This window comes from Mixophyes fleayi, chromosome 6 (assembly GCF_038048845.1).
Source record: "Mixophyes fleayi isolate aMixFle1 chromosome 6, aMixFle1.hap1, whole genome shotgun sequence".
Lineage (NCBI taxonomy): Eukaryota > Metazoa > Chordata > Amphibia > Anura > Limnodynastidae > Mixophyes > Mixophyes fleayi.
The window spans coordinates 23,257,902-23,281,785 of record NC_134407.1 but is presented as its reverse complement, the minus strand read 5'-3'; the positions used below and the strand labels follow the sequence as shown (position 1 = coordinate 23,281,785).

The 23,884-nt window shown below is 38.3% G+C and overlaps 1 protein-coding gene across 19 annotated transcripts in view; it reads left to right on the top strand.

Annotated features, from left to right (window-relative positions):
- The first annotated feature begins 4,007 nt into the window (after window positions 1–4,007).
- The window catches only part of EBF3 (EBF transcription factor 3), a 123,138-nt gene continuing 103,261 nt past the window's right edge, over window positions 4,008–23,884 (top strand). For all 19 annotated transcript variants that reach the window (XM_075216022.1, XM_075216024.1, XM_075216016.1 and 16 more), the window contains exons 1-6: window positions 4,008–4,920; window positions 5,152–5,308; window positions 5,749–5,812; window positions 6,499–6,554; window positions 10,837–10,910; window positions 12,955–13,023. In XM_075216022.1, coding sequence (XP_075072123.1) covers window positions 4,787–4,920; window positions 5,152–5,308; window positions 5,749–5,812; window positions 6,499–6,554; window positions 10,837–10,910; window positions 12,955–13,023 — 554 coding nt within the window. In that variant the 5' untranslated portion in view covers window positions 4,008–4,786. The remainder of the gene's footprint in view (window positions 4,921–5,151; window positions 5,309–5,748; window positions 5,813–6,498; window positions 6,555–10,836; window positions 10,911–12,954; window positions 13,024–23,884) is intronic.

The window sequence follows — 23,884 nt, the reverse complement described above, 5'->3', positions numbered from 1 at the left end:
AATCCATATCTAAAATTCATAATTATCCTACCAGATATTTTGTCCAGTTATATGTGACAGAGTTAAATATGTTTAGGATTGAGCATACAAAGTAAAGTCCAGTATGATGTGTTACACAGAATCCTAGGTAGTATGCACAGATGACACACACGCTATTAACCTATTCATTGCCGGGGGATGGGGGGGGGGGGTGGAATTAGGCTTTGCTTATTTAGTGAAAAGTAATTTCTTGCTGCTAATACTCCCGGGTTTCAAACATGAAATACATTTTTTTTTTCTTAAGCCTTAATAGCATAATGGACGATTAATGAGAGATCCAGAAGTAAACTTTTATCCTATTAGGTCTGTATTAGTGCTCCAGCCCTGGGGGGTGCAGTAGGAAGAAAGGTTCTGTCTCTTTAAGGTCACTATATGCTTTGGTATGGTGTTTGCAAGGACAGCTGGGCAGTGGCCATCTGACTGACTCCAGCTTGACATCTGGGAGCCCACTGGTGTGTGGCACGCGAATCGCTTGATGTCGCTATTTAAATGCAAATTTGTGGGGGGATCATTGAAGCCTCAACCCCGTAAATTCACACAAAAGGAACACTTCACACCCTGCAAGACGAGGATTGCTGCTCCGGGAGGTCTTGGCTGCTGCATGCAAATCTCATTCAAATCCACACACCTTCTGCCTGACTAACTTTTCCTAAGGTCAAGACTTGGTGCCATCACGTTTTCAGGACTGATTACAGACTGGATATAGAGAGGGAAAACATTACCTGCCCACCAATTAAACCCACTGCTCGAGAAATCACATATTTACCCTTGAAATAACTCCCATTGTGCCGCAGATTTATCAGTGACCAAAATACTTTCTTTTGTGTTTCACAAACTTTAAACCTTTACCAGTACATTAAAACGCACTTGACTTTTTTTCTGCAGTCTGTTGTAATGAGAAGGTTCCATCTCCAAACCATACTCTTACATTTCTATATGTTATAACTACCGTTTTGCAGCCTCTTCTCCCTTTAATTACTGCAATTTAATTAGTTGAAATAACACACATTCACATATCAGATTCTCACATTATGGATGAGGAGTACAGAGTATCAGATCCTTTTCAAGACCTTCACAAGTCCTGTAACAGAGGCGTCTATATAGCCATTTTATGTCACTGTCGTGTTGCATTTAGCTTGTAGGCAGCAGTCTAGTGACAAAAAGATAAAGTTGGTCTATGATAAAGACCCTATTTTCCACGCTTTGGGTGCAAGACCAGATGATGTAGAAAATGAGCTGAAATACATTCAGCCTCAGAGCCTGTTGTGAGCGGCAGCTGATTCCCCTATTCCTGTCCAGATGGCTTCTGAGCGCAGATTTGCATTCATTTTCCCTTAATATCGTCCAAAATAGTGGGGCAGCTGCATTTGTTGTCAAAAAGGTTTTAAACTCCTTTTCTTTTCTGGGGCAGGATCGTTACCTTATGTGATGGGTTTGTGGAAGATTTTTTTTTTCCTTTCCTCCCTCGCTCTCTTTAGTCAACAGTATCAGATTTAAAGGGATTTATTTTTAAATCTCCTAATTTGGTAATCAGATTTAAATCGCCCTGGCGCGTGTAATCTGAATTAAAGATACTGTAAATGATTTCAAGCTTCTTCTTCTCCTTATTCTTTTTTTAACACTTTAATCTAAACAGCATCAAACCATCGCTTGTCCAAATGTTGGATGGAGCAAATCATTTTAACCCTTCGGTGGCCAGATGGGCAGAATAATAAGACCGCGCATCAATGATTTGCAGGCCCATTTGGCTAGCAACAGTTAAAGCGCAGTGCGCTCATATTGACCAGTAGGTTTATACAGCAGTCGCCAGGACCAGACTTTTGTTGTTCCTATATTTACCCAAAAAATGCAAATACATATTTTTTTTGCAAAAAAAAAAATGTATGTGGTTTACTATCCCGATTTGTTTCATTTTTGGATTTGTCTGCGCGCTGTAATGATATATAACATATTACAAATGGTAATCTTTTTTTTTTTCTTTCTTTATTTCAAGGGGAAAATGCTTTAGGGTTTATTTGAATCTAAGTCTTCCCTTTGAATTTCTATGAATAGTTTTCCATACACTTTGATTTAAGGTTATTAACATTCTATAGACAGTGGCATCTTTAATATGTGGCGATTTCTTCTAAAGACTAATCTCATTACTCTCAAATAGTCATAAAATATGATTTTATTATACTTACGTATTTAATTAGACGGCCAGCTATGTAATGGATTTTGCGATCGGTCTAAAGCAATAGCTTTGATAATTCACTTATCTTTGGCAATAGTCATTAACCCCCTACACCAGCAAAATAGATTGCTTTTGAACACATCTTTCCTTTTTTTTTTTCCTTCTTCCTAACCCTGGGAGGGGACCAAGGGGAGTCCCCTGATAGCACACATTGGGCTTCGATTTTCACCGATTAATTAAAATATTCGAGTACCTACCCTGCCAATTCACCAACAAGGAAGTGATACCACTTAACAGCGAAATGTTTCCCTCTATAGTTATTCTCTAGCTTTTTTCCCCCCACCCAGTTCTTATATTATTAGTATTATTATTATTTTTATGTGAAGGGAAAGCTCAGATATCTCTGTATAGAAGACAAGCTGTATCCATAGAGTCGCTTGTGCTCTATCCTCCAAATTACCAATGTTTGCTTTACATTCCTGTCTAATTCACCCCTGCACCCAGTGGCACTCAGCTCAAGATAGAGAAGGATTCCCAATGCAGAAGGTGGTTGACTGTTTGGACTGAAATATCCACTCTACTGTTTAAAAAACATGATATTTGCACTGTTACTCAGATTCCTTAAAAAAAATGTGTTTCAAAGAGTCTTTATTCTGTGTTTTTTTTTTTGTTCCCGGAGAGCAGCTGAAGGGAAACGGGGGCACCCACTTCCACTCAGGCATCTGTTTTGTATTTTAAAGAAGAAAATTCCCAGCTCTTTATCACTTACACATAACCACAAGACTTTAACTTCTCTAAATGAACATTGATGGGAAGCACAATGTACATCCTCATCTCTCTATCTCACTCTCCCTTTATAACCCTGGCTGTTTCCATTCATCCTTAGATTATTTAGGTGTTTGGAAAATATTTACAATATGTTGTCAACTGCTCCCAGTCCCAACACTACAAACAGGCATCTTCTATGACCATGGATCTTATGCCCCCCTCTTCTGTCGATCAATTCACAGTAGACTTTTTTTTTTTTGCATTAACAGAACTACAGACTTTGTATTAATAGAATTAACTGACTTTGTGCCATTAATTTTTTTCCTTCATTTTTTTAAAGCCTCCCTACTCTAAATATATATATAGAGGGGGGGGGGGGTAGAATCAGTGGTAAATGATAAATCATTCCAAGTGGAAACATGATCTGACAACCGGTGTGGAAGTCTATGCACTTAACATATTGGGTCTTTGCTGATAATCATTCCTATTCACTTTCTTTGCATTGATCGTGCTGCTAAAATATATATGTATATATATATATATATATATATATATATATATATATATATATATATGTCTGTGTTTGTATAGTATGTATGTGAGTGTCTGTGATTTAATATAATAAAACATAATATAGGATGCACTATATACCTGTTTGTGTGTGCAATTAGGAAGATGGTGACATACATGCACATATATATATATATATATATATATATATATATATATATATATATATATATATATATATATGTCTGTGATTGCATATTATGTGAGTGTCTGTGATAATATAATAAAACATAATATAGGATGCACTATATACCTGTTTGTGTGTGTGCAATTAGGAAGATGGTGATATACATGCACTTGTATATATACATATATATCTTTTTGGGATTTTTGGCTGGCATTTGTTTCCTTTAAGATTTATTTGGCCGAATGATAACTTCATTGGCTGCTGATATATATATAAAAAAAAAGAAGCCCATGTATTATAAGCAGAATAAGTGCAGCCAGCAGTGTGAGGTTGTAGCAGTCACTCAGCACTAAACAAGCAGCGCTTGCTCTGGCTCTTTGCAGAGGGAGGGGGGGAAATTGCTGGGCTCTCCATATATGGTCATCGCCCCGCCCATCTGACGTCACCGGCTGACAGCGCTGCTCCCCGGGGTTTAGAGTTTTGGCTCCCGGGAAAGGTTCCATTCCTAGGGGATAGAGGGCTGAGTTTTGTTCGCTTCCATCCATTCTGCAAGACGCTAAAGGCCCCTCATCAACCTCTCCCGTGTCCAGGAACACCTCCGTGGCAATCATTTTTTCCGTTTATTTGTCTTTTGGAGCAGGAGATCTTTGCCAGAAGTGGTCGATTCAGCAGTGTCCTGAAGCTTTTTTGATGCTGTTTTTGCTGGGATGACACCACATTGAGATCATCTACAAACACCAACAAAAAAATATTTATTCTTCCTCTCTCACTGCAAGCACATTATATCCAGCTAGTGGTACTTTTGTTTTTTTGTTTTTTTTATTGTTTTTTTGTTTTGTTTTTTTATATCTATCAACAACAACGACTGGAAGGCAGTCCAAGAATCCAGCAAGAAGTGCTCTGCAAATTGTTTATATTGTGCCAATACAGGACAGATTGAAGAAGGAAAAGCAAGACTTGAACTGGGTTCTCTCCTACTGATCCTGGGGAGTAAAGTCATCACCAAGGAGAGGAAGAGAGTGAAAGGGGGGAACCCTGTGACATTTCTTTTTTTTTTTCCTATTTGAACCCACATTTGGCAGGAGCTGATTGTGCCCAAATTTGTTTTAATGTTTGGGATTCAGGAAAATATACCAAGAGGTGGGACCACCATGAAAGAGGAACCGCTGGGAGGTGGGATGAATCCAGTCCGATCATGGATGCATACTGCAGGGGTAGTGGATGCTAATACAGCAGCCCAAAGGTATGTGTGCCAAATTATGTTGGGTTTATTTCTCATCCTGATTGTAAATCCCCCTCAATGGTCTATATCAATTACAATCTCCCTGTACTGTGTGTGTGTGTCTCTGGTTACATCCTGTTGTAATGACACATGCAGAGATACTCTATTTCCCCATGCCTTGCTCGCATCCCCCTTGCGCCTGGCTGGGATCAGTGATCTTACCCCAGCCCTTGTCTCATTTTCCTCCCGCAGCGGTGTGGGTCTGGCTCGGGCGCATTTCGAGAAGCAGCCGCCCTCCAACCTCAGGAAATCCAATTTTTTCCACTTCGTGCTAGCTCTGTACGACAGGCAGGGACAACCAGTGGAGATTGAGAGGACAGCTTTTGTGGACTTTGTGGAGAAGGATAAAGTAAGTCTTGTACCTAGAAAAAAATGCAATATCTATTTACCAAGCCCTCTGCCATGCATGTAAAGGCAAAGAATGCTAGATTTCAAAGATTATGGGAACTGGTCAAAAAAAAGATCATTTTCTCCTGGAGTTGGACAAAAATGATCCCTAAGTGGACTCCAGAGGCGATGTAACCACGTGTAGATATCTCTCTTATTGCACCTTCCAGGACTTAGCCGATGACTTATAAAGTTATCAGTAAATATTGACTGATTTAAGAGCTAAAACAATCCTTATATATTGTCACTGACATCCCAGTACTAAGTGAGGGTTATCACACTGCGAGCAGAGAGCAACATGCCCCAGACACGCTACATTCAATATTTTGACAACCGTAGAGAAAACAAAAATGTTATATTTTTTTCCAAATATAAAAAGTAACAATCTGCTATTATTTTCAGGAGCCAAATAGTGAAAAAACTAATAATGGAATTCACTACAAACTACAGTTATTGTACAGTAATGGTAAGTTGTTATTAATTATATTATGCATTGTAAAAAAAAGGTGTATTTTTAAAAACGATCTATAACTGTTTTAGTTACCAATATCGCAAATCAATAGATCAGCACTAGATCACACGATTTACCAATCTGTCCAAAAATAAATAATAACCTTAATAATGAATTATGTTCAAAGTACATGGGGACTTATGGGGACGTTTTCATTCGTGGCTGTTAATATAATTTTCTCCTTGAATCAATTTGACAATCGGTATTTTTTTTCCATATTTTAACATATTTAATTTATCCACTAATAAGGTCTAGAGATAGTCGCATCTGCAAACTACCAAGATTATATAATTTCATTAAATAAAACAGGCTTTTAGCATTGAGACTAAGATAACTCTACAACACCAAAAATAAGTCAAATTTTAAATATGAATCAAAACATGTAGTAAATGTACATTTACGCAGATATGAAAATAATAGTCTCTAAAAACTGTATTTATGTTATGTCATTCAAAATACAGTAAATTACACATACACCACACTTATTTTCTGTTTAACATGCTTCCAACTACTTTGGTAAAATCCTTGTTGCTAATAATTTATTAAGATTCCGTATTAGGCATGTGATTTTTCTTGCTCATATACGGTAAATTAAGTTTTTTTGATGGTTCCCTTTTCTCCCTTCTTTTTTCCCCTTGCAGGAGTTAGAACAGAGCAAGATTTGTATGTTCGTCTAATAGATTCAATGACCAAACAGGTGAGAAAGTTTAAAAACTTTTATATCACTCCGACTTGTATAAAGTTTGCACTGTGCTAAATCGCCTTTGACTTAATATCTTCCAAATAGTTGACAATATTTTTTTCTGAAACATAACATTCACGAGAAAACAAGCCTGATACATGTTTTGTTAAAATTGTCACCCAGCAAAACTGTCAACACGTTGATATTCACACTGACGCTTTAGAATGAGGCTCATTCACTACTTATTTTAATATAAAATAAAACCTATAAACAAAGTAGTTATTTTCCCTGACTGCCCAGCCATGATGTTTTGGGCAAGAGATGACTGTTTAGATCTCCATGTTAAATGTAGTAAGGTGAAAAGTCACCTTGTTCATCTCTGGTCTCTATTCACCTCTTAGCCCCACCATCTCCATAATTCAAACTCCAGGCTCCAGGGGTCACCGAAAACCCCGTCCAATTCCTGCTCCTGTGCCTCCATCACCCACTCCCTGTCAGACCTTGTAAATAACATAATTACACGGAGTGGCTTATTAAATTATTTAACCTGTCGTGTACAACTTTCCTGATAGTTACTAGAGGTTATCAAAAACATCCACAGCAATTACATGGGGACCAGATAGCACATGCATGTATTTCACCCCATGTGTGTGTATATATATGTATATATATGTATATATATATATATATATATATATATATATATATATATATATATATATATATATTCGTAAAACAATGTATAGATAGATATTTACTATTAATAATAATACTCTAAAAAGATACATCTGTGGAGGTTAGTGAACCGCTACAATGTAAATTAGAGCGAAAAACATCGCCACATTATTAATCGCAGACACAAAAACAAACTTATTGTTTTTGCAGTCTTACCCAGTCGATTTCGGAATTGTCATTGATGCCACTTGAGTTCCTCCTAAGGAGGAGATGAAGTGACAGACAAGCAAGCAGGGGGACAGTAGAGGCACTGGACCCTTGAGCAATTATATCAATGGTTTACAGAGGAGTCCTTTCAGGCTGTGGAGCGCTCTCGACTTGACAATGTGCCTTTATTTCCTCTGAATATAAACAGCTAAATATTTTCGGAAATCACTGCCGTGTAATTAGGGTTATATAAGCCACTAAAGTTTCAATGCGGTAAAAAAAAATTGGGTGGGGAAACTTGGAAAAATTGGTCGACAAATTTAAGTACAGTTTTATTTGTTAATTAGCTGGGGGGTATCTCAGAGCCTAAATAGAGTAGAGAATCTAGGCATGTAATATCCTCACTGGCTGAAAACAGCCCAGTAACTGATCAAAGAGTCAATGGCGCTGAACCGACAGTTTATGGATTTCTGTTTGTGCTACAAAACCAAAAAATAAATCATTTCTAAATACGAGGATTCATGAGAGGGAGAGAGACAATCAGCACAAGTTATATAGCATACTCTGTAACAACAAACAGCTCAGTGTTGTGTCTATGCTGTCCCGTATTAAAAGCTGCTCTGAAAACACTATCTGTTATTAAAGCTGTTCCCTTATTATGAGTATGAGTCCCATCTCCTGGCCAGGCATACAGCAGCCTCTGTGCTTCCAACACTGCTGGTAACAGGCATTAGATTAGATTAAAATGACAATAAACTTTTCTAAATGTGTGACATCTGTGATTAGCACATTAGTCACGTAAAAAGTTCAAGTGTAACGTCATGAGGGTCACTAATAATTATCCTCAGACCTTAAAAATAAGCCTGCACACACTCCAGAAAATTTTCGACGATTCAGTGGCCATTACACTACAGCTCCTATCATTTTGGACTGGTATTGGTGATAGGAATTTCATTTGGGAACATGGAATGTAGAATGTCGTCTACCCAATATTCCAGCTCGGCACACATCGTCTATAATGCTCTAAACCTGGTGTTTCATGATAAAGTTGCTGTTTTTTTAATTCAAACGTATGAATGTTTAAAATTACTATTCAAATCGGCCACTCTGCGTAATAGTGTCAGATATGCACAGGTAAAAATGTGCGCACTTACGCAGTAATTCTGTGTGGCGCTTTGTGCGTAATATGCAAAATAAAATAAAAAAGATTTTCAAAACCGAGCAGCTACTATGTCCTATAAATACCTGTAATTTATCAACACATGTATTTGTGTTTAATTCTTGAAAACTGTATACTGTTCCCCCACGATGGATAAAAAAATCTTTGCACAGGCTCCAACAGACAGGAATGTAGATGCGCAAAAACACATCGGCTGTGGCGGTGAATGTGTTAATGCGGTTGAAAAATAGATACCCAATTAGTATTTTTTATGAGGTGTTGAAATGAATTAGCTTCCAAATATTGGACTGGCTGCCCGGCTTGCCTGGCTTTTAAAACAAGCAGTCGATTAAAAATGTATTTTTTTTTTAGAGAGAAAGTAAATATTGCAGTTAATGTGGTAGTTTTAGAGTTGGGAAGTCTCTGCAGGTCATCGGCTTGGATTGTTGCGAGGGGAGAGAGAGGTGACAGGCCCTGTTTATAGGTGGTAGGGGGGGAAAGCCAGGCTGAAGTGCAGATAGCCATGTGTTCAGTGTTAGTACAGTGATGCCCTGGTCTAGTATAGGACGCGTAATGATCCAGTTCACAGCTGATTTCAGTTAGCAGAATCAGGGCCCTGCCTAATATGATGACACCCAGCTGGATGGATGGAGGGGCGCCTGAATAAGAGGCTGGGTGAGGCCCCACTGGACATTTTGGAAGCCCTATTAGATGCTTAGCTCTGGATTATAAAACGCTGGCTGCTTGTCCATGTAGATGTGGCCGCGTTATGGATACATCGCCGCGGGTTAGCCATTGCGCCGGGTGAGCGCTGGTTTTTTTGGAAGACACCGAGTTAGTATAAGCGTTCAGCCGGTCAATATGGCACACAGCCCGGTTAAGACGCTGGCTGATTCATGGTTGGCAGTACAGTTACATTTCAGAGCCGGGATATGTGACACTCAGCCCTGGAGATAGCTTTACTGTAAACCGCTCCATCCTCCATCGCTTCCCAATCCGCACACCCGGCAGACTGAGCGAGGAGAGCGCACCTATAGCCCCGCACCATCTGTTAGAGCCTATGTTCAAAACCCACTCATCCGTACTCCCAGACACTGCCTTTTTACCAAAGAAAAATCATTGTTAGCAGTTTCAAAATAAACACCAGATTGGCCATTAGCACTTTCTTCCTAAATATCATCCAGTGATCAGCATATTGCTGCGCACACGGCACATTCCTCGGGGCGGAAAACTCCGCGTATTTCTTAGCGGGACCTTATTTTTGTTTTGTTATTTTTAATCTCCATTAAAACAAAACAAAAAAAAAAGTAAAAAAAAATTAAATAATTTATGGGAAACCAAAATAATGCGTTTCTATTCAAGGCAAAACATTTGCATAGAAACAATGTCAGACACAATCACGTACATCACATTTCCGCAACCCAGAATACAACATGTGCTCCTCTTATCATCAAGCTAATGTATCATAAATAATTGTCAACACCTTGGAAAGTTTTATTATGATTTTTTTTAATGCATCAGACAACAATCTCGACTTATATTTTCCTGTTATATTTTCCATTGCATGTCTGTATTGTACATGTATTCTGCATGATTGCTGCCTTTGTAAATAAACATCTGATGTACTCTGGCACATGTTGCAGCGCTGTAGGGGTTAATGGGGCATAAATGAGGTCAGATGGAGACTGGGAAATGTTAATGGGTCACAGTAATGATGACAACTGGCTGCAGCACTGCATGGGTTAACGTTCCATTGAGAGGGCAGAGGGGGGGGTGATCCAAATGGGGTCAGTTTGCAGCATGGCAGTGGGGTACATTTGTGATTCCCTGGAGAGGTCAGATGCAGCATTGCAGGGGGGTTGTGCGTGGACATTTGTGAGTCACTGAAGCCCCCCTCCCCTAGGGAGGTAAATTGCAGCACTGCAGGTGTTAATGGTCCCCATGACACCAGTAAATGGCTGATAACACAGAGGTTAATAGTGTGTAGATTGCAGGACCCAAATCTGCAGCTTATGGGTAACCCCAGGGCTCCCCCTGCCCCACGCTGCTGCCAGTGCCACCCATAGGAATGAACGAGCATGCCAGGCCCGATGTCCAGCCTGTGCCCTGGGTGGCTCTGGGAGTCCTCCGTGCAATTAGTCATGGGAGCTGGAGTGTGCACCGGGGCCGTGGCATCCATTGGGCACAGTGGGCAGAGGCCGGGGTGCAGCGTGTGTATTATCCTTCTACCTGTCTAACTGATTATACTTTGTGCAGGCAATTATCTACGAGGGTCAAGACAAGAACCCCGAAATGTGCAGAGTGCTCCTGACACACGAGATTATGTGCAGGTAAGAGGTCACGCCGGGGGCATGTTTTGGCGGACTCGCCTTTAAACATGGCTCCTTTTATATTATTATTATTCAATAACACATCTCCTCCACTAATCAACTCCAGGGAGACTAAACACACTCCTTGCACATCTCTGTTTGCTTGATGATGACACTATATTCATTCAATATTTAGTTGATCTCCATATTATTGTAATTCCACAGTAAATATAGGGTTGTGCCATATAAATATGATTTTACCACAGATTTTGCCATTTTGTACATACATGGGGTTAACTATTTAATGACCTGAACAGTAAGTTACCTGGTCTTCTAAAATAATTTTCACAGTATTTAATTGGTGAAAAATAAATGTAAATAATAAAAATAATAATCTTATATATATATGGTCTTGTGTTTGTGTAGATGCAATATTTGCATAGGGGTATATTGAAAGAGACTGTATTGTTCGCCCTTGCGGAGGTGCATGGAAGCAGGTCAAAAAGATACTTTTTTTTTTTAAAATGGTGTCATGTGTGAATACACTCAGTGAACTAGTAGAGGTGGATGCTGTTGTAAAATTTGATCCATATAGTGTATTTTTATTTGGAGCTGCCTGAGATAAACCTGCTGATTATTTGCATGAGCAGATTATTAGGTTGCCTGTGTGACTCCAGTATATTCAAAAAAATGAAAACAGGCCATGGATGATGGATCTGTCATTGATGCAATCAGCCTGAATCTTTTATTTATATATGGGGGGGGGGGGGGGGTTTGTTTTTTTGGCTTGCTACTCCCCTTCTGAGGTACTTGCCTTCCTGAAATATCCAATTGTCTTTTATTGATAAAAATGGAAAGTCCTTTGTACTAATTATAGAGCTCATGTATATGGGAATTGGATTTTGATACTGTCACTTAACCTCTTCCCTTGAGCGGTGCTGTACTGCAGATTGGCGTTTGCAGGCATTGCACATTACTCCAGATCTGTGTCAAAAGAACAGTTTCCCACCTGTTTCTTTGCTAACCAGCGCTAGAGTTTCACCTCTATGTGGCAAATAAAAAAATGCTTCATTGAATTTCTATTTGTGGCATGTAAAAATAATGTTGCAGGAGATGAGGCAGGAATACAGTTCACTAGCACGGGCTACAGTAGCAAGCACCATACTCTAAGGGGCATCCGATTCCTTGCTATTATGCTTATTGCCTCAATGCCATTTCTGAGCAGACATATTGTTGCAGCACTAATATACAAAAGCTGACTTTTTCTCATATCAGGTAATAAATATAAATTACAACCAATAAAGTGGAATTTCTTTATGATCCACTTCTGCATGTACTGCAATTAACATAGAAAGTGCACAGATGTGATTTAAGCTGTAAGTGGAAGACTGTAGACTTTTCTTTAATCACTTTAGCTGTCAGCTTTAAAAGGCTTTATATACTTTGCCTACCATATGGTGTTAATTTAGCTAATTTAGACATGTAACCATTATACAAGTATGCTTTTTTTTTTTTTTTTTTTTTTAAATGCAAGAAGCATAACATTTTTGTTTCATTTCTGCTTTAATTAAAGTTTCAATAATGGAGTTAAGGTAGGCTTAAAGAAAGAACAATTGGAAGTGTGTGATAGATGCATTCATGCTTTTGTGGTTATAATTAATAAAATGCCCAACAGAAATATTGGTTGAAGGTTGCATCTTGCGTCTTTTCCAGAAATAACAGCTTGACAATTAGAGGTAAACAAAAGCGGAAGCTGTGAAAAGTTATTCCCAAACCTCCCGCCTTTCCTTCTTCCATCTTCGCTGCAGAGGCAAACATATTTTGCATCACAGTTTCAATTTTTTTCTGTTTCCTAGTTGCTACTTCTGCATTTCAGCATAGGGCAGAGTAAACTTTTTGGACCCGTCAAAACCACTTGTTACAGTGTTACGCAGTGAAAGCGGTTTCTTAGATCCAGTGTCTGTGTCGTGATAGCGAATAAATGGGCATAAAAATCTAGACATATCCAAATCAAATTTCCTTTATTTTTGACACGTGACTGTGATATTCTTTTTTTTATTTACAGTCGATGCTGTGACAAGAAGAGTTGTGGCAACAGAAACGAAACCCCCTCAGACCCTGTTATCATTGACAGGTAAGAACTGCCTTTTGTACCCTATTTACATCTGCTGGGCTCTGTACTCGCCTCCTCCATGTTTTTTAGTGCAGCGTTACGTTCATCCTGTGCATGTTGTCCTCTACATTTACCCTGTACAGGTGGGTTGACTTGGAAACCCGGTGCCTCGTTCTGCAGGGATTCGATAATTACTTGTGAATTGTCAGGGGAAGCGGTTTCATCTGCTTATGCTCGCACTGTGATGAGCTCTTCTGCCTAGAGAGTTTTTTTGGCTTTAAATGTAGAGATGTCAAAAATTGCGTTCTGTTAATTTGTTAACAAGTGCTTAATTTTTTTTTGCATTGTGTCTGCAGTGGGAGACACTTGGGTGGCACAGTATTGCATTTGTTGTCCAATGTTAAAATTAATTTAATCTGCCATCAATTAAGTTTGAAATGCATTCTAATTCTCTCCCCCCCCCACCCCACAATTGTAGCTGTCATTTACCTTGCAAAGCAAATAAGTAACTAACAAACCGAACTTACTATAATTGAAACTGATTGAGCACGCTGGTTGCATTTTCTGATATGCATTTATGCAAACACATCAGCCGTGTGTAGAGTTTAGGTTTCTATAAATTTTCTCACTGCTGGAAGGGATGAACATATGAAACACTTGTGAGATATATTGATGATATTTCCAAATGAGGTTCCTACTCTTATCATATGGTGTACATTTGATTGGCAGTGAGATTATATGTGGCACCCATGCCAGGGTATTTTAGTGTTACACTTTTTTTTCCAAAGAGGGAAGGTTGTCAGTGTTTTGTCTAGGGGTTTGTGTTTCAACAGCTTTTATTACAAATTTATCTTTTGATCATGAACTTTGCTGTCCAGCGAGTGAAAAATTTAAATCCGGAAAAGTCCCAGAGTTAAGCCACCAGAAATATGCAGCCACTAGTGGAGAGAAATGCTAATGTTTAACTAGGCGGAATATCTGTTTGCATAGTGGGGAATGTTAGGTATCTGACAGAAGGGACATCTCTCTTATTAGTAATCAAATAGGTTTGACCAGTTGTTCCCTCCACTCTGAGATGGTGTCAGACATCTAAGAACTGTGTTCAACACTTCATAGAATCCTAACTACATAGAATAAAAAAAATCAATATAATTATATTTGTCTTGAGTGTTTAGCTGTTGAAATGTTATAGAAGCAGGCTGATATTTTGCAAGATTATTCTCCCTCCCCTGTTGTATCCATTTAAGCAGAGGAATTTTTTCAGTGTAACAAAGCATTGAGCATCAGAAAGTCTTGTGACATCCGTAGCCCCGTCCACTATTAATTTAATATGGGCAGTTCTTGTTGAGACAATAGAACCATTTTAACAGTATAATAATCAGGTGATACACTTTTTGCATTGAGTTGTATTGTATTTAAATTATCTCTTAAAAATAAAGTATGATTTTTGATACATCTTTCATACTGCTTGGGCAATGATACATCAGATAGCAAGAAGAATTATACAACTGATTATCGTTATATTGAAGTATTTCAAGTGCAAATTGAAACTGTATTTGTACCTTAGACAAGTGCCTTATAATTTGATATGCTGGATGCATCAGAGGGGGGAAAAAATCAAAGAAACATTTAGTTAATGGCTTCACCATGTTTATTTGAATAAGGAAGATTGAAACTCCATTTATGTCTCACATAAATGCTTTGGAGATCTTAATTATTGATGGAAAATCTGCTGTGCTTCTAAATTTAAAGATATGACAATTTTATAGGAATTTCAATCATTTTCTTCACTTTGGAACTCAACATGTAGGGTTTTTTTTTTTCCTTCAAAAACTGAATTACATCTAGCTTTCTAAAAGAGCTGTCACTTATGATGACAAAATATCACAATTTCATAAATGTATTACACATGATTAGAATGGCAGTTCGGTTACACTTCAGTATTTAACATAGTCTGGGCTGGCTTGAAGGTTTCCAGTATAGCTCGTTTAAGAGGAAATTGCGAAATTGTTTTAAATGTGAAAAATATATTCAGGAAACATGGTTATTAAATGAGCTGCTGGCAACAGATTAATTCCCTAATAATGGTTATTCATTCTTGTACTCTTGTATTGGCCCGCACTGATTCCAAAATAGCCATTTTTGTTATACTCTCGCTAGTTCTAACATTATAGCCATTTCGGACAGTTTACAGTTTTCTAGGTCCAAATAGTGCTAAAAACATGGCTATTTGGCGTAGAGAGTGAATTATGGACAATTATCTCTCATTATCTTTCCCCAGCCTTTGGATATTTTACAAGTAAATAGTTTAATTACCACTTCTAGTCCCAGGAACAGTCTTGACAGTAATACGAATGAAAATCAACTTGCATGCAATCTTTACAATCCACATGGCTGGTATTTTGTTTTTATATAATGTTTCACTTGTTGACGGATGCCACCCAAAATCGACTGCCCAAGTGTGACAAAATTGCCGTAGCAATTCCAACAAGTGAATGAAGTTGTCATTTCGTGTGTTAGGTTGAACATGAAATTAAGCTGAACACTCTGAGCACTTTATATTTTCATTATTTCAAAATGTAAACAGAAGAGCGAGAATTGCCAAGTGCCAAATCAGTGCAGGTAATGTTAAAAGTCATGCACAAGTGAAAAAATCATAAAAACTGATAATTTTTTTTTCTATTTATCAAAAATAACTGGAATAAAAGAGAAAAGAAAGGGGCTATATTTTCTCTGTGGTATTTCTGAAAAGGATGAGAGTATCATATTCATAGTGGAATAATGTTTTCTTGGAAAACACAAAAGCAGATGTTCCTCATTAGGAACACCCATTGTCCGCATATCACAGCTATGAACAGATAAATCTATCCTATTTCACCGATACATTCCTATGGCTGTAAATGATTACAGGATTCTGCTGTGACTTTTAAACCTAAACCACACTACAGGCTGATATAATTCTCCTCAGCCGTCACCCAAACGTGTTTTATGGCAACCTATGGAAATTCCTGGTCAGGTCCATTCTACTGTACTTCCACGTTTGTTCCCTGTTTGGCTTCTTGTACACAAGGACCTCTTTTCTGAGTGCTAGGAACTAAAAAGGATGATTGTGGAGGAAGTAGGAGGGAGGCAGGGATTACATTACTACGAAAACAGAGGAAGCAATGGCAGCCCATCACTGGGCACAGTGACTGTGTATCACTAATAGCATGCTCCGCCATCCGTTCCCAGATGGTGCCATCACCAACATACTGCTGGTTGGCATCTCGGTGGATAGTAAATGCCCCCCCCCTCCAAATAAATTTGGCATTATTCTATAGAGTTTAGGAGACTTATCATTCCAAGTGTGTCCTACTTTCCTGTATGTAAGCCAGACATCTGTTTATTCCATTTTCTTTCATACAGAGTTGGAAAAGCTTGAGATTTGGGGGGTTGCGGGGGGGAGAGAGAAGGGAAAAAAAAAACTTTTGTCATATTTAACAGCTGCTGCTAAATTTCAACCTGATAGGGTTCTGTAGCAAATGTAACTTAAAACGCTTAGTTGACAATTTTGCAAAAAAAAAAAAATGTAATAAAAATCTGTTAAAAAAAATTAAATTAAATAATTTGGTTCTTTTTTTGCCTCCTTGAATGGTAGAATTGCCTTATGGTATAGAATATTTTTTTTGTTTTGAGGGGGGGGGTTGCACATTTTTATTTTTTTTTAAATTCAAGAACAGTAGCTGAAGACTGATTGGAGTTTTTGTAGCAAACTGTGTTTCCTTTCACTTCCTGTCTCAAAGGTCGTAGAAAGCTGACCTTTGCTGGCAGCCCTAGTCTCTGAATTATTCATGTGATTGACTTTTTGTCAGTGCACACAGTTGTGCTCTGGGACGTTTTATTCATTTACCTCATTTAAAGAGCCTTTCTGCACCTGTTCTGGTATTAATATCATGTAATTTGGGCCTAATGCCGATTTTGCTGAACACTCATTATATTTTTTATTAGCTATATTTCCAAACGATTATGTATAATTATTACAGAGCCTTACAAACAGCAATGGGCTATTCCCCAGACCTTTTTTACACTGTTCATGTCAGGTTGTTTTTTGAAGCAAAGAGGGTAAACATTTGACCAATTCCAGTGTTTTTCTTTTTTTTTAATTCCTATCCTATATCCAACTAGATAACTTTCCAGGGTTCTCCCTCATGGCTTTGTGAAAGCATGATTAAATCCAACCCTGTTGAAGCTGTACAAATGCCAGCATTTATAAGGTCAATGCTTTTGTTAAAAATGCTATGTAAATGAAGATCTGCAAAAAGGGACATTAAATAAAATTAAATTCATTGTCTTCTTTAATGTCATTTACATTTTGGCTAAGCCTGGGCCTGTCAAGAAGGTTTTTTTTTTTTTTTAATAATTTTAATTACACATCACTTAGTGATCCAAGGATTTCCATTCAGTACAATGTGGGTGATCTGCAAGAAATGATAGTTTTTGTTTAACTTTTAAAATGACAAAAGTGTCGTAATGCCCTCAAAGTGGCCAAACCGGTTAATTTTTGTCTTGGCGTTTGCCCGTGGCTGCAGAACGCTGACCCTGGTTTATTTCTAGATGATGTTTGTGCTTGTGACTTGCGCTTTACAAGGTGTTGCATGGTTCAAAGATCCCCGTAATAAATTGTTATTTTCTAAGTAAACAGCTATTCTATCTTTTTCTCTCTCTCTAGCAAATTTGGCATTGATTTCAAGGATATAGGAAATTTTGATTAATGGCCATGTTTTCAGCAGTTGCTGCTTGACACAAAATTATCTGAGTGAAACATGATCACCGCCAGTGTTATAATTGTATGCCTGGGATAAGGTCAGAATATGGGTAATTTCTACATGATCTAGATCATTCTTGTGATGATTAAGGAATCTGAGGACAATTTCTAGGCTTGTTGTACCTCCTCACTTCAAGTGATCTTCATAAAGCATTGGAGCTAGTTAGGACATAATAGAGTTCAATTTCCAGTCTTCCTATTACCCACAGTCTAAACATGTCCTCTTACATATCTCCTACAGTGATATTTAACCTAGGAGTCAACATGAAAAGTCCATGTATTTGCTAATACTGTCCATATTTCTGATATAATCCATTGCACGCACATGTATATTTTGTGTGTGAAAAGAACAGGGCAAATGCTACCGAACCAGAGCAATTGTAATTCACAGATAATGTTTTTCAAATGATATTTCTACTGCAAAAAATTCACCATCTGCATTTCAATCCCACATCAAAATTCTAAGCAGAGCGGTAGACGCCCGCTAATTTTAAAACACTGCACAAGTATCCACTTCTAGCCTCTCGCCTAACAGTAGATATGATGGGAAACACTCTCTGCTGTATTATTATGGTGAGATCAAGAGGGGTGAAGAAGGCGTGATTTGGAATTGAAACGCTTACGTCTTCAGATTAGGATCAGCAAACAGCGAAAAACAAGGTCAACGACTTAGTCATTTTTCATAATTTTCTCTCCTCCCTACATAATTTGATAGAGCCATAGCCCTTGAAGTGCACAGACCCCTGGCATCTTGCATAGCTGTGTACAGGCATATGAAAGCAGTATGTGTTTGTGCAGAAGTGGGTGGGTGCTCAGCAAGCCTGTCAAAAACTATAGTCCAAGAGTTACCCTGATATTAACCATTCTGTGCTTCTGTTGTGGCCTTATCAGGTGAAAAGGAAAGATATACTGCTGGGCTATGTAGTTTTTCTAAGCATGCCTTTGATGAATTGCATGAGGCGATGGAAAAATCTGCTAGCTTCATGCTCACAGGAAGAAACAATCTGATAGTGAATATGCTGTTTTATTTTGTTTTTACAATAAGGCGCATTTTTTTGTATTTTCATGTTTTGAGACTGTGCACTGTATTATAAACTCATTCTTGCTTACGGACAATTAACATGACATTAGATGTGTCTCTGGATTAGTGGCTGTATGTTTACAAGACTTTATTAGCAAAGAAGCTGGAACTTTATTGCTCAAATAAAACACTGTTCAGTAAATGAAACATTGCCTTTAAATACTAAAATATCATCTGTGTTCATTAGCACAGTAATCTTTGATCTGCCAGTTCAATTGCAAGTTCTGATTTTAAGTAGCGTGTTCTCATTTCGTTCTAACGCAGTCTGTCAAATGACTTACTAAATGAGAATTAGAAGTTTTATTGTTTGCTTACTGGCCAAGGATGAGAATATCTCAAAAACATTACCTATGTGGGCTTTATCTCATCTGTGGCAATGCTAAATTAGGAACCTAGAAACGTTTTTTTGTAATTGTATTCAATTTTCTGTACACCTCAAATGTTCCCAGCAATAAATGGTCTGGTTTTTAGAAATGAGAAACCTCCAAAAAGAATGATAATCCCTACAGAATAACAAATGTTCCCTGTCTTGGCCACACTTCTCAGGTGAAACCTATCACTTAGTAGATCCGGTTTGTCAGTACGGCGTTTCTGTCTCCGCCATCAACCAAACTGCTTCAAACTTGGCTGTCGATACGTATATTTTTAAGATGAATAAAAAAGTTATTTTATTAAACAATATGATATATGATATAGAATATGTAAATAGAAATGGCGGCAGGACGTTATGCTTGAAATTTACTCGCTGTTTGGCGCCGAAATTGAAATTTTAACGTTGCAATTTTCCTTTCCTGCGTTTTGGCCGAATTGTGTGCCGCCGGCAAAGTTTTCGGTACTGGCTGCCCGTGAAGCCGAAAACTATGTATGCAATTTAAAGTACCCTAATGTATTTTTAAAGTAGAAACTATTACATACTTACATGTATGTTTGTGTAAGCAGTGGGTGTAACAAAGCGCTGTATCATTTTAGTTTGACTTTAGGATTTTTTGTAGCTTGTTGGTATTTTTAAATACTGATTGGGTGTGTGTGTGTGTGTGTGTGTGTGTGGGGGGGGGGGTTCTGCCATTTTTGCAAATAATGCGAGGTGTCAAAGGAGACTGTTCTGCCTTGTAGACATTTGAAAGACCGGCTAAATATCTCAGGTTGAGTTGTTGCACGCTTTGCTTTCTGAATGTCACAATATTATGTGACGTGCGTCATCTGAAGCAGAGTCATCAGGCCCTGTTACGGGTTAAAGCTCCTGAAATGATGTTAACTCTCATATAAGTCATTGGCTGTTAACTCTAGTTTGGGTGAATTAACCCGGAACACAGCCTGATGTATCTACCAGCAAACCTGGAGCATCGTTCATACAGCATTGGGCGAGGCGTGCCAAGTGTCAGATATTAGTGTTTCACAACTTGTCGTACATAATATACATATATATATATACACCTATTGGATGCAAGCCAGTTTGCTGTGCTTCTTTCATTGTCAAATGAAAATGTATCAAGTCAAGCCATTATTTTAATGTCTCCTTCCCTGCGGAATTTTGTTTTATTTCTGTGAATGGTCCATCTACAGCGGCAAAACAAAAACCATTGGCCATTGTAATCCGGGGCTGTTCTATTTGGGTTCTTCTCTACACTTCTGGATTAACTGCTAATTTTAGAGCCATACATCGTAGGGGAGAGAGTTTACATGATGTTTAGGACCAGGCTTAAGGTAATTAAGAATTATGTTGGCAGAATTGATGTCTATACATTACTTATCCGCCCCCCCCGCCTTGGCTTACATTTTATCATTTACTACCAAAATGAAAACAGTGACTAGCAGTTCTGTACATATGGTGAGAATTAGGCTGCCCATTCTACATTTCTCAGGCTCCTTGTAGGGGGGCTATTAATACACTTAAGACTCACTGATTGTTGTGGCAGTGGAAGACGCGATAGAGGCAATGACAGATTGAATCTCCAATGATAGAAATTTAATGAATGCCAGGAAGTGATTGACAAGGGAGGCTACAGGAAGTGAAAACTTAACCTGTACTTGGCAACGTTTGCAAAACTTGCACTCCCAAGTAAATCAAAACCATTCAACCTGAGGAGGCTGCCAGAACACAAGCTCCTCTTGTTAGTTTATCTTAATGGGGAATCTTTCAAAAATGTTTGCGGTCAAAACTATACAGACTATGAAACTGACATGGCGTTACTTGGGGGTTTTCACAGAAAGCATAGAGATCAGTGCAAATATTGTTCGCTGCTGCAGGTTAACTAAAACAGTCTCTGGAAGTGAAAGCAAAAAAGACTTATCAGCCTGGCCGTTATTTGTTTTTTTTATGGATAAATGTATATCTGCGGTTATGTTATTGTTATGGTTGGGGTAAGCGAAAGATTGTAATTACGTTGAAGCAAAACAGAACCTAAAGTTTTGTGCGGTTTGTAAACGTGATTAGTGCACGTAACTCCAAAGGTTCCAAAAAGAAAAAATAAAGTGTAACAGTGTAAAACTAGACTTCTAGCAGCAGAGAGGAAACTTTCTCACTATAGAAATCAAGTCATCCATTAATGTGGGGTTATAGGTGAATAAATCGAACAGCATGGGTTGGAAACAGCAGCATAGACAGTATTGTGTTTTCTCAATAATTCACTAGGAAATGAGTTTAACATGTGTGGAAAGGAAAAGACATACATTTGTGTTGTTGTAAGACATGCAGTGTGGACCTGGCTAGCGGAAAGAGAAGGCTCCGGCTTGTCTCTAGTGAGAGACGAAAGACTCTTACACATCTGGTGAGAAAGAACAGCTCCCCGGCCATCACCCACTCTTCTCCCCTCTTTGCCATATTACAACCACCAAATAGCTATTTGTATTTACCCCACTGGCTTTGCAAGATGTCCTAATGGTGACAATCCCTGCCCACAAATTCCCACCACTCCATAATAGAAAAAAAAAGAAGAGGGGGGGAGGGGTGCTGGTGCTTCTTGAGAAAATATTTTACTGGGAACAAAATATATGAAACATATATTTTTTTATATTTAAGTCCAGATAATGTCACTGCAAAAAAAAAAAATTTGAAGTTTTAGGAGGGAGTTAAAAAAAAAAAGAACTGGTTTGGGGTTTTTAAGAAAATAACCAGTCGCTGGGGTTAGTAGTGTCATATAACAGCGACATATGTGCAGTAAATGGGCTTGGTTGATTGTGAGTAATATAATGGGCACTTCTTGTTCATGAATACAGTAGTGGTGCTCTGCACATTAACCCTTACACCAGCTTGGCTTAGGCTGCAAAGGCACAGAAGGCTCAATTTTGGTGGTCAAAAAAATAAATAATAATAATGAAACCAGCCCCAACAGTTGGAGAAGGGTCATTAGTGTACAATTAAAGGGAGCAAGTGCTTTTTATTTAATAACAGCCGGAAGAACAGAATTGGGGCTGGGGGCTGGGGGGCTGGGGGCTGGGGGGCTTGTCAGAAATGCTTTTTTGTTTTACTTTCAAAATTAGATCTGAATTTTCAACCTTCATCGCTAATTACACAACAAGTCGGAAGTGACCTGACTGTGCTTAACTCTGTCAGTGTGTCATGGTGGATGTAATAATGCAAAATTAGCAACAATATAAATATACCACATGCATTTTTATTATTTCTCTACCCTCATAAACTTGGTTGTAACTTAATGTTTTTTTTTTGTTTTTTTTAAATTTTACATTAAAAATGTAAAACCCGTTTGTCACAATCCAGCACCCGGTATGATAGACATTGCGGTTATATTTTGGAATTGTATACTATTAATACCTACTGCTAATTATAACTAGTAGGCAAGTGGGTACTTATTGAATGTAAAGCAGTATTTTTGCAGTTCTGGTTTAAGAAAGTGTTTTTCCCACCGCATTTCACGGTGAAGCGTTTGGGGATCGCTAGAACTGTGACGTAGTTGTAGCTTTTTGCCATCCCAAACCTGAAATGGGAAGTGTTGTGTTTATAGCTCAATAAAGGGGAATGCCCGGATTTAATTGGACGAGAGAGCAAACGTCTAGTGAGAGTTATGGGTAGCCGTTAATGAGAGAGACAACTGTGAATTTTCCGCAGTTCAGTATGAATTCACACGCGCAGCGTTTCCTAAACATTAGACATGTTTTGTAAATCAAATCAAAACGCTTGGCTGCTGTCACCCATTGGTTGGATCCCTTCTGTCATTTATTTCTTGATATTTTGTTACTGGAAATGTGGCCAAACTGAGCCCCCCCCCCCCCAGCCCCATCTATTTCTATTTTCTGTGAAGACTGTAGCAATTTGTCCTTTGACACAAAAAGATTGGGTTAGGAAACAAGTGGGGGATTGAATTGGACATGGTGTTAGTCCTAACAATTTGAGGTCACTGGGCAGTGATATGGACGAGGCAGAGAAGTCATCTGTTACTTCTGAGATGTGTGTATTGGGCCTTGGCTAGAGTGAGGCCCAAGGGATGCGCAATGGATTTGGAAAAAAAATGCTTTTCGGAAAAGCAGGAATAAGACCCATTTATTACATTTTGACACGTCGGTTCTAAATATAACAATACTTTTCCCAAAGATCATTAATTTCAACCTATAAATGACTTATGCAAGTTAATAATCTGTTCCTTAGCCCCGTAGTGTTAAACAACACGCACACCTCGCTGGTATAAGCCCCTTTTTAATCATTACTTTTTGTATACATTTTGGCCTTTGACTATATATTCATTATCGTGACTGTCGCTCCCTGTTCACGTACATTTATTCGGTAAGAACCCTTTAAAAACTGATGGTCTGGGATCTAACGGGAGGAGAGTTTGGAAGAAACATGTCCTTAACTGAATGCATTCTTTAGGTAATGTAATTTCTGTAGGCTATTTGTCTTTACAAGTGAATCAATGTTCATGTTTCCTCAGACCTCACTATAATTACTCCCAGCAATTATTGCATCCAGAACCCTTCTCCAGTCCAAAACACATTTGTTCCCATTTATTAGGCTGTAAGCAGTAACTAATTTACATTGTTTT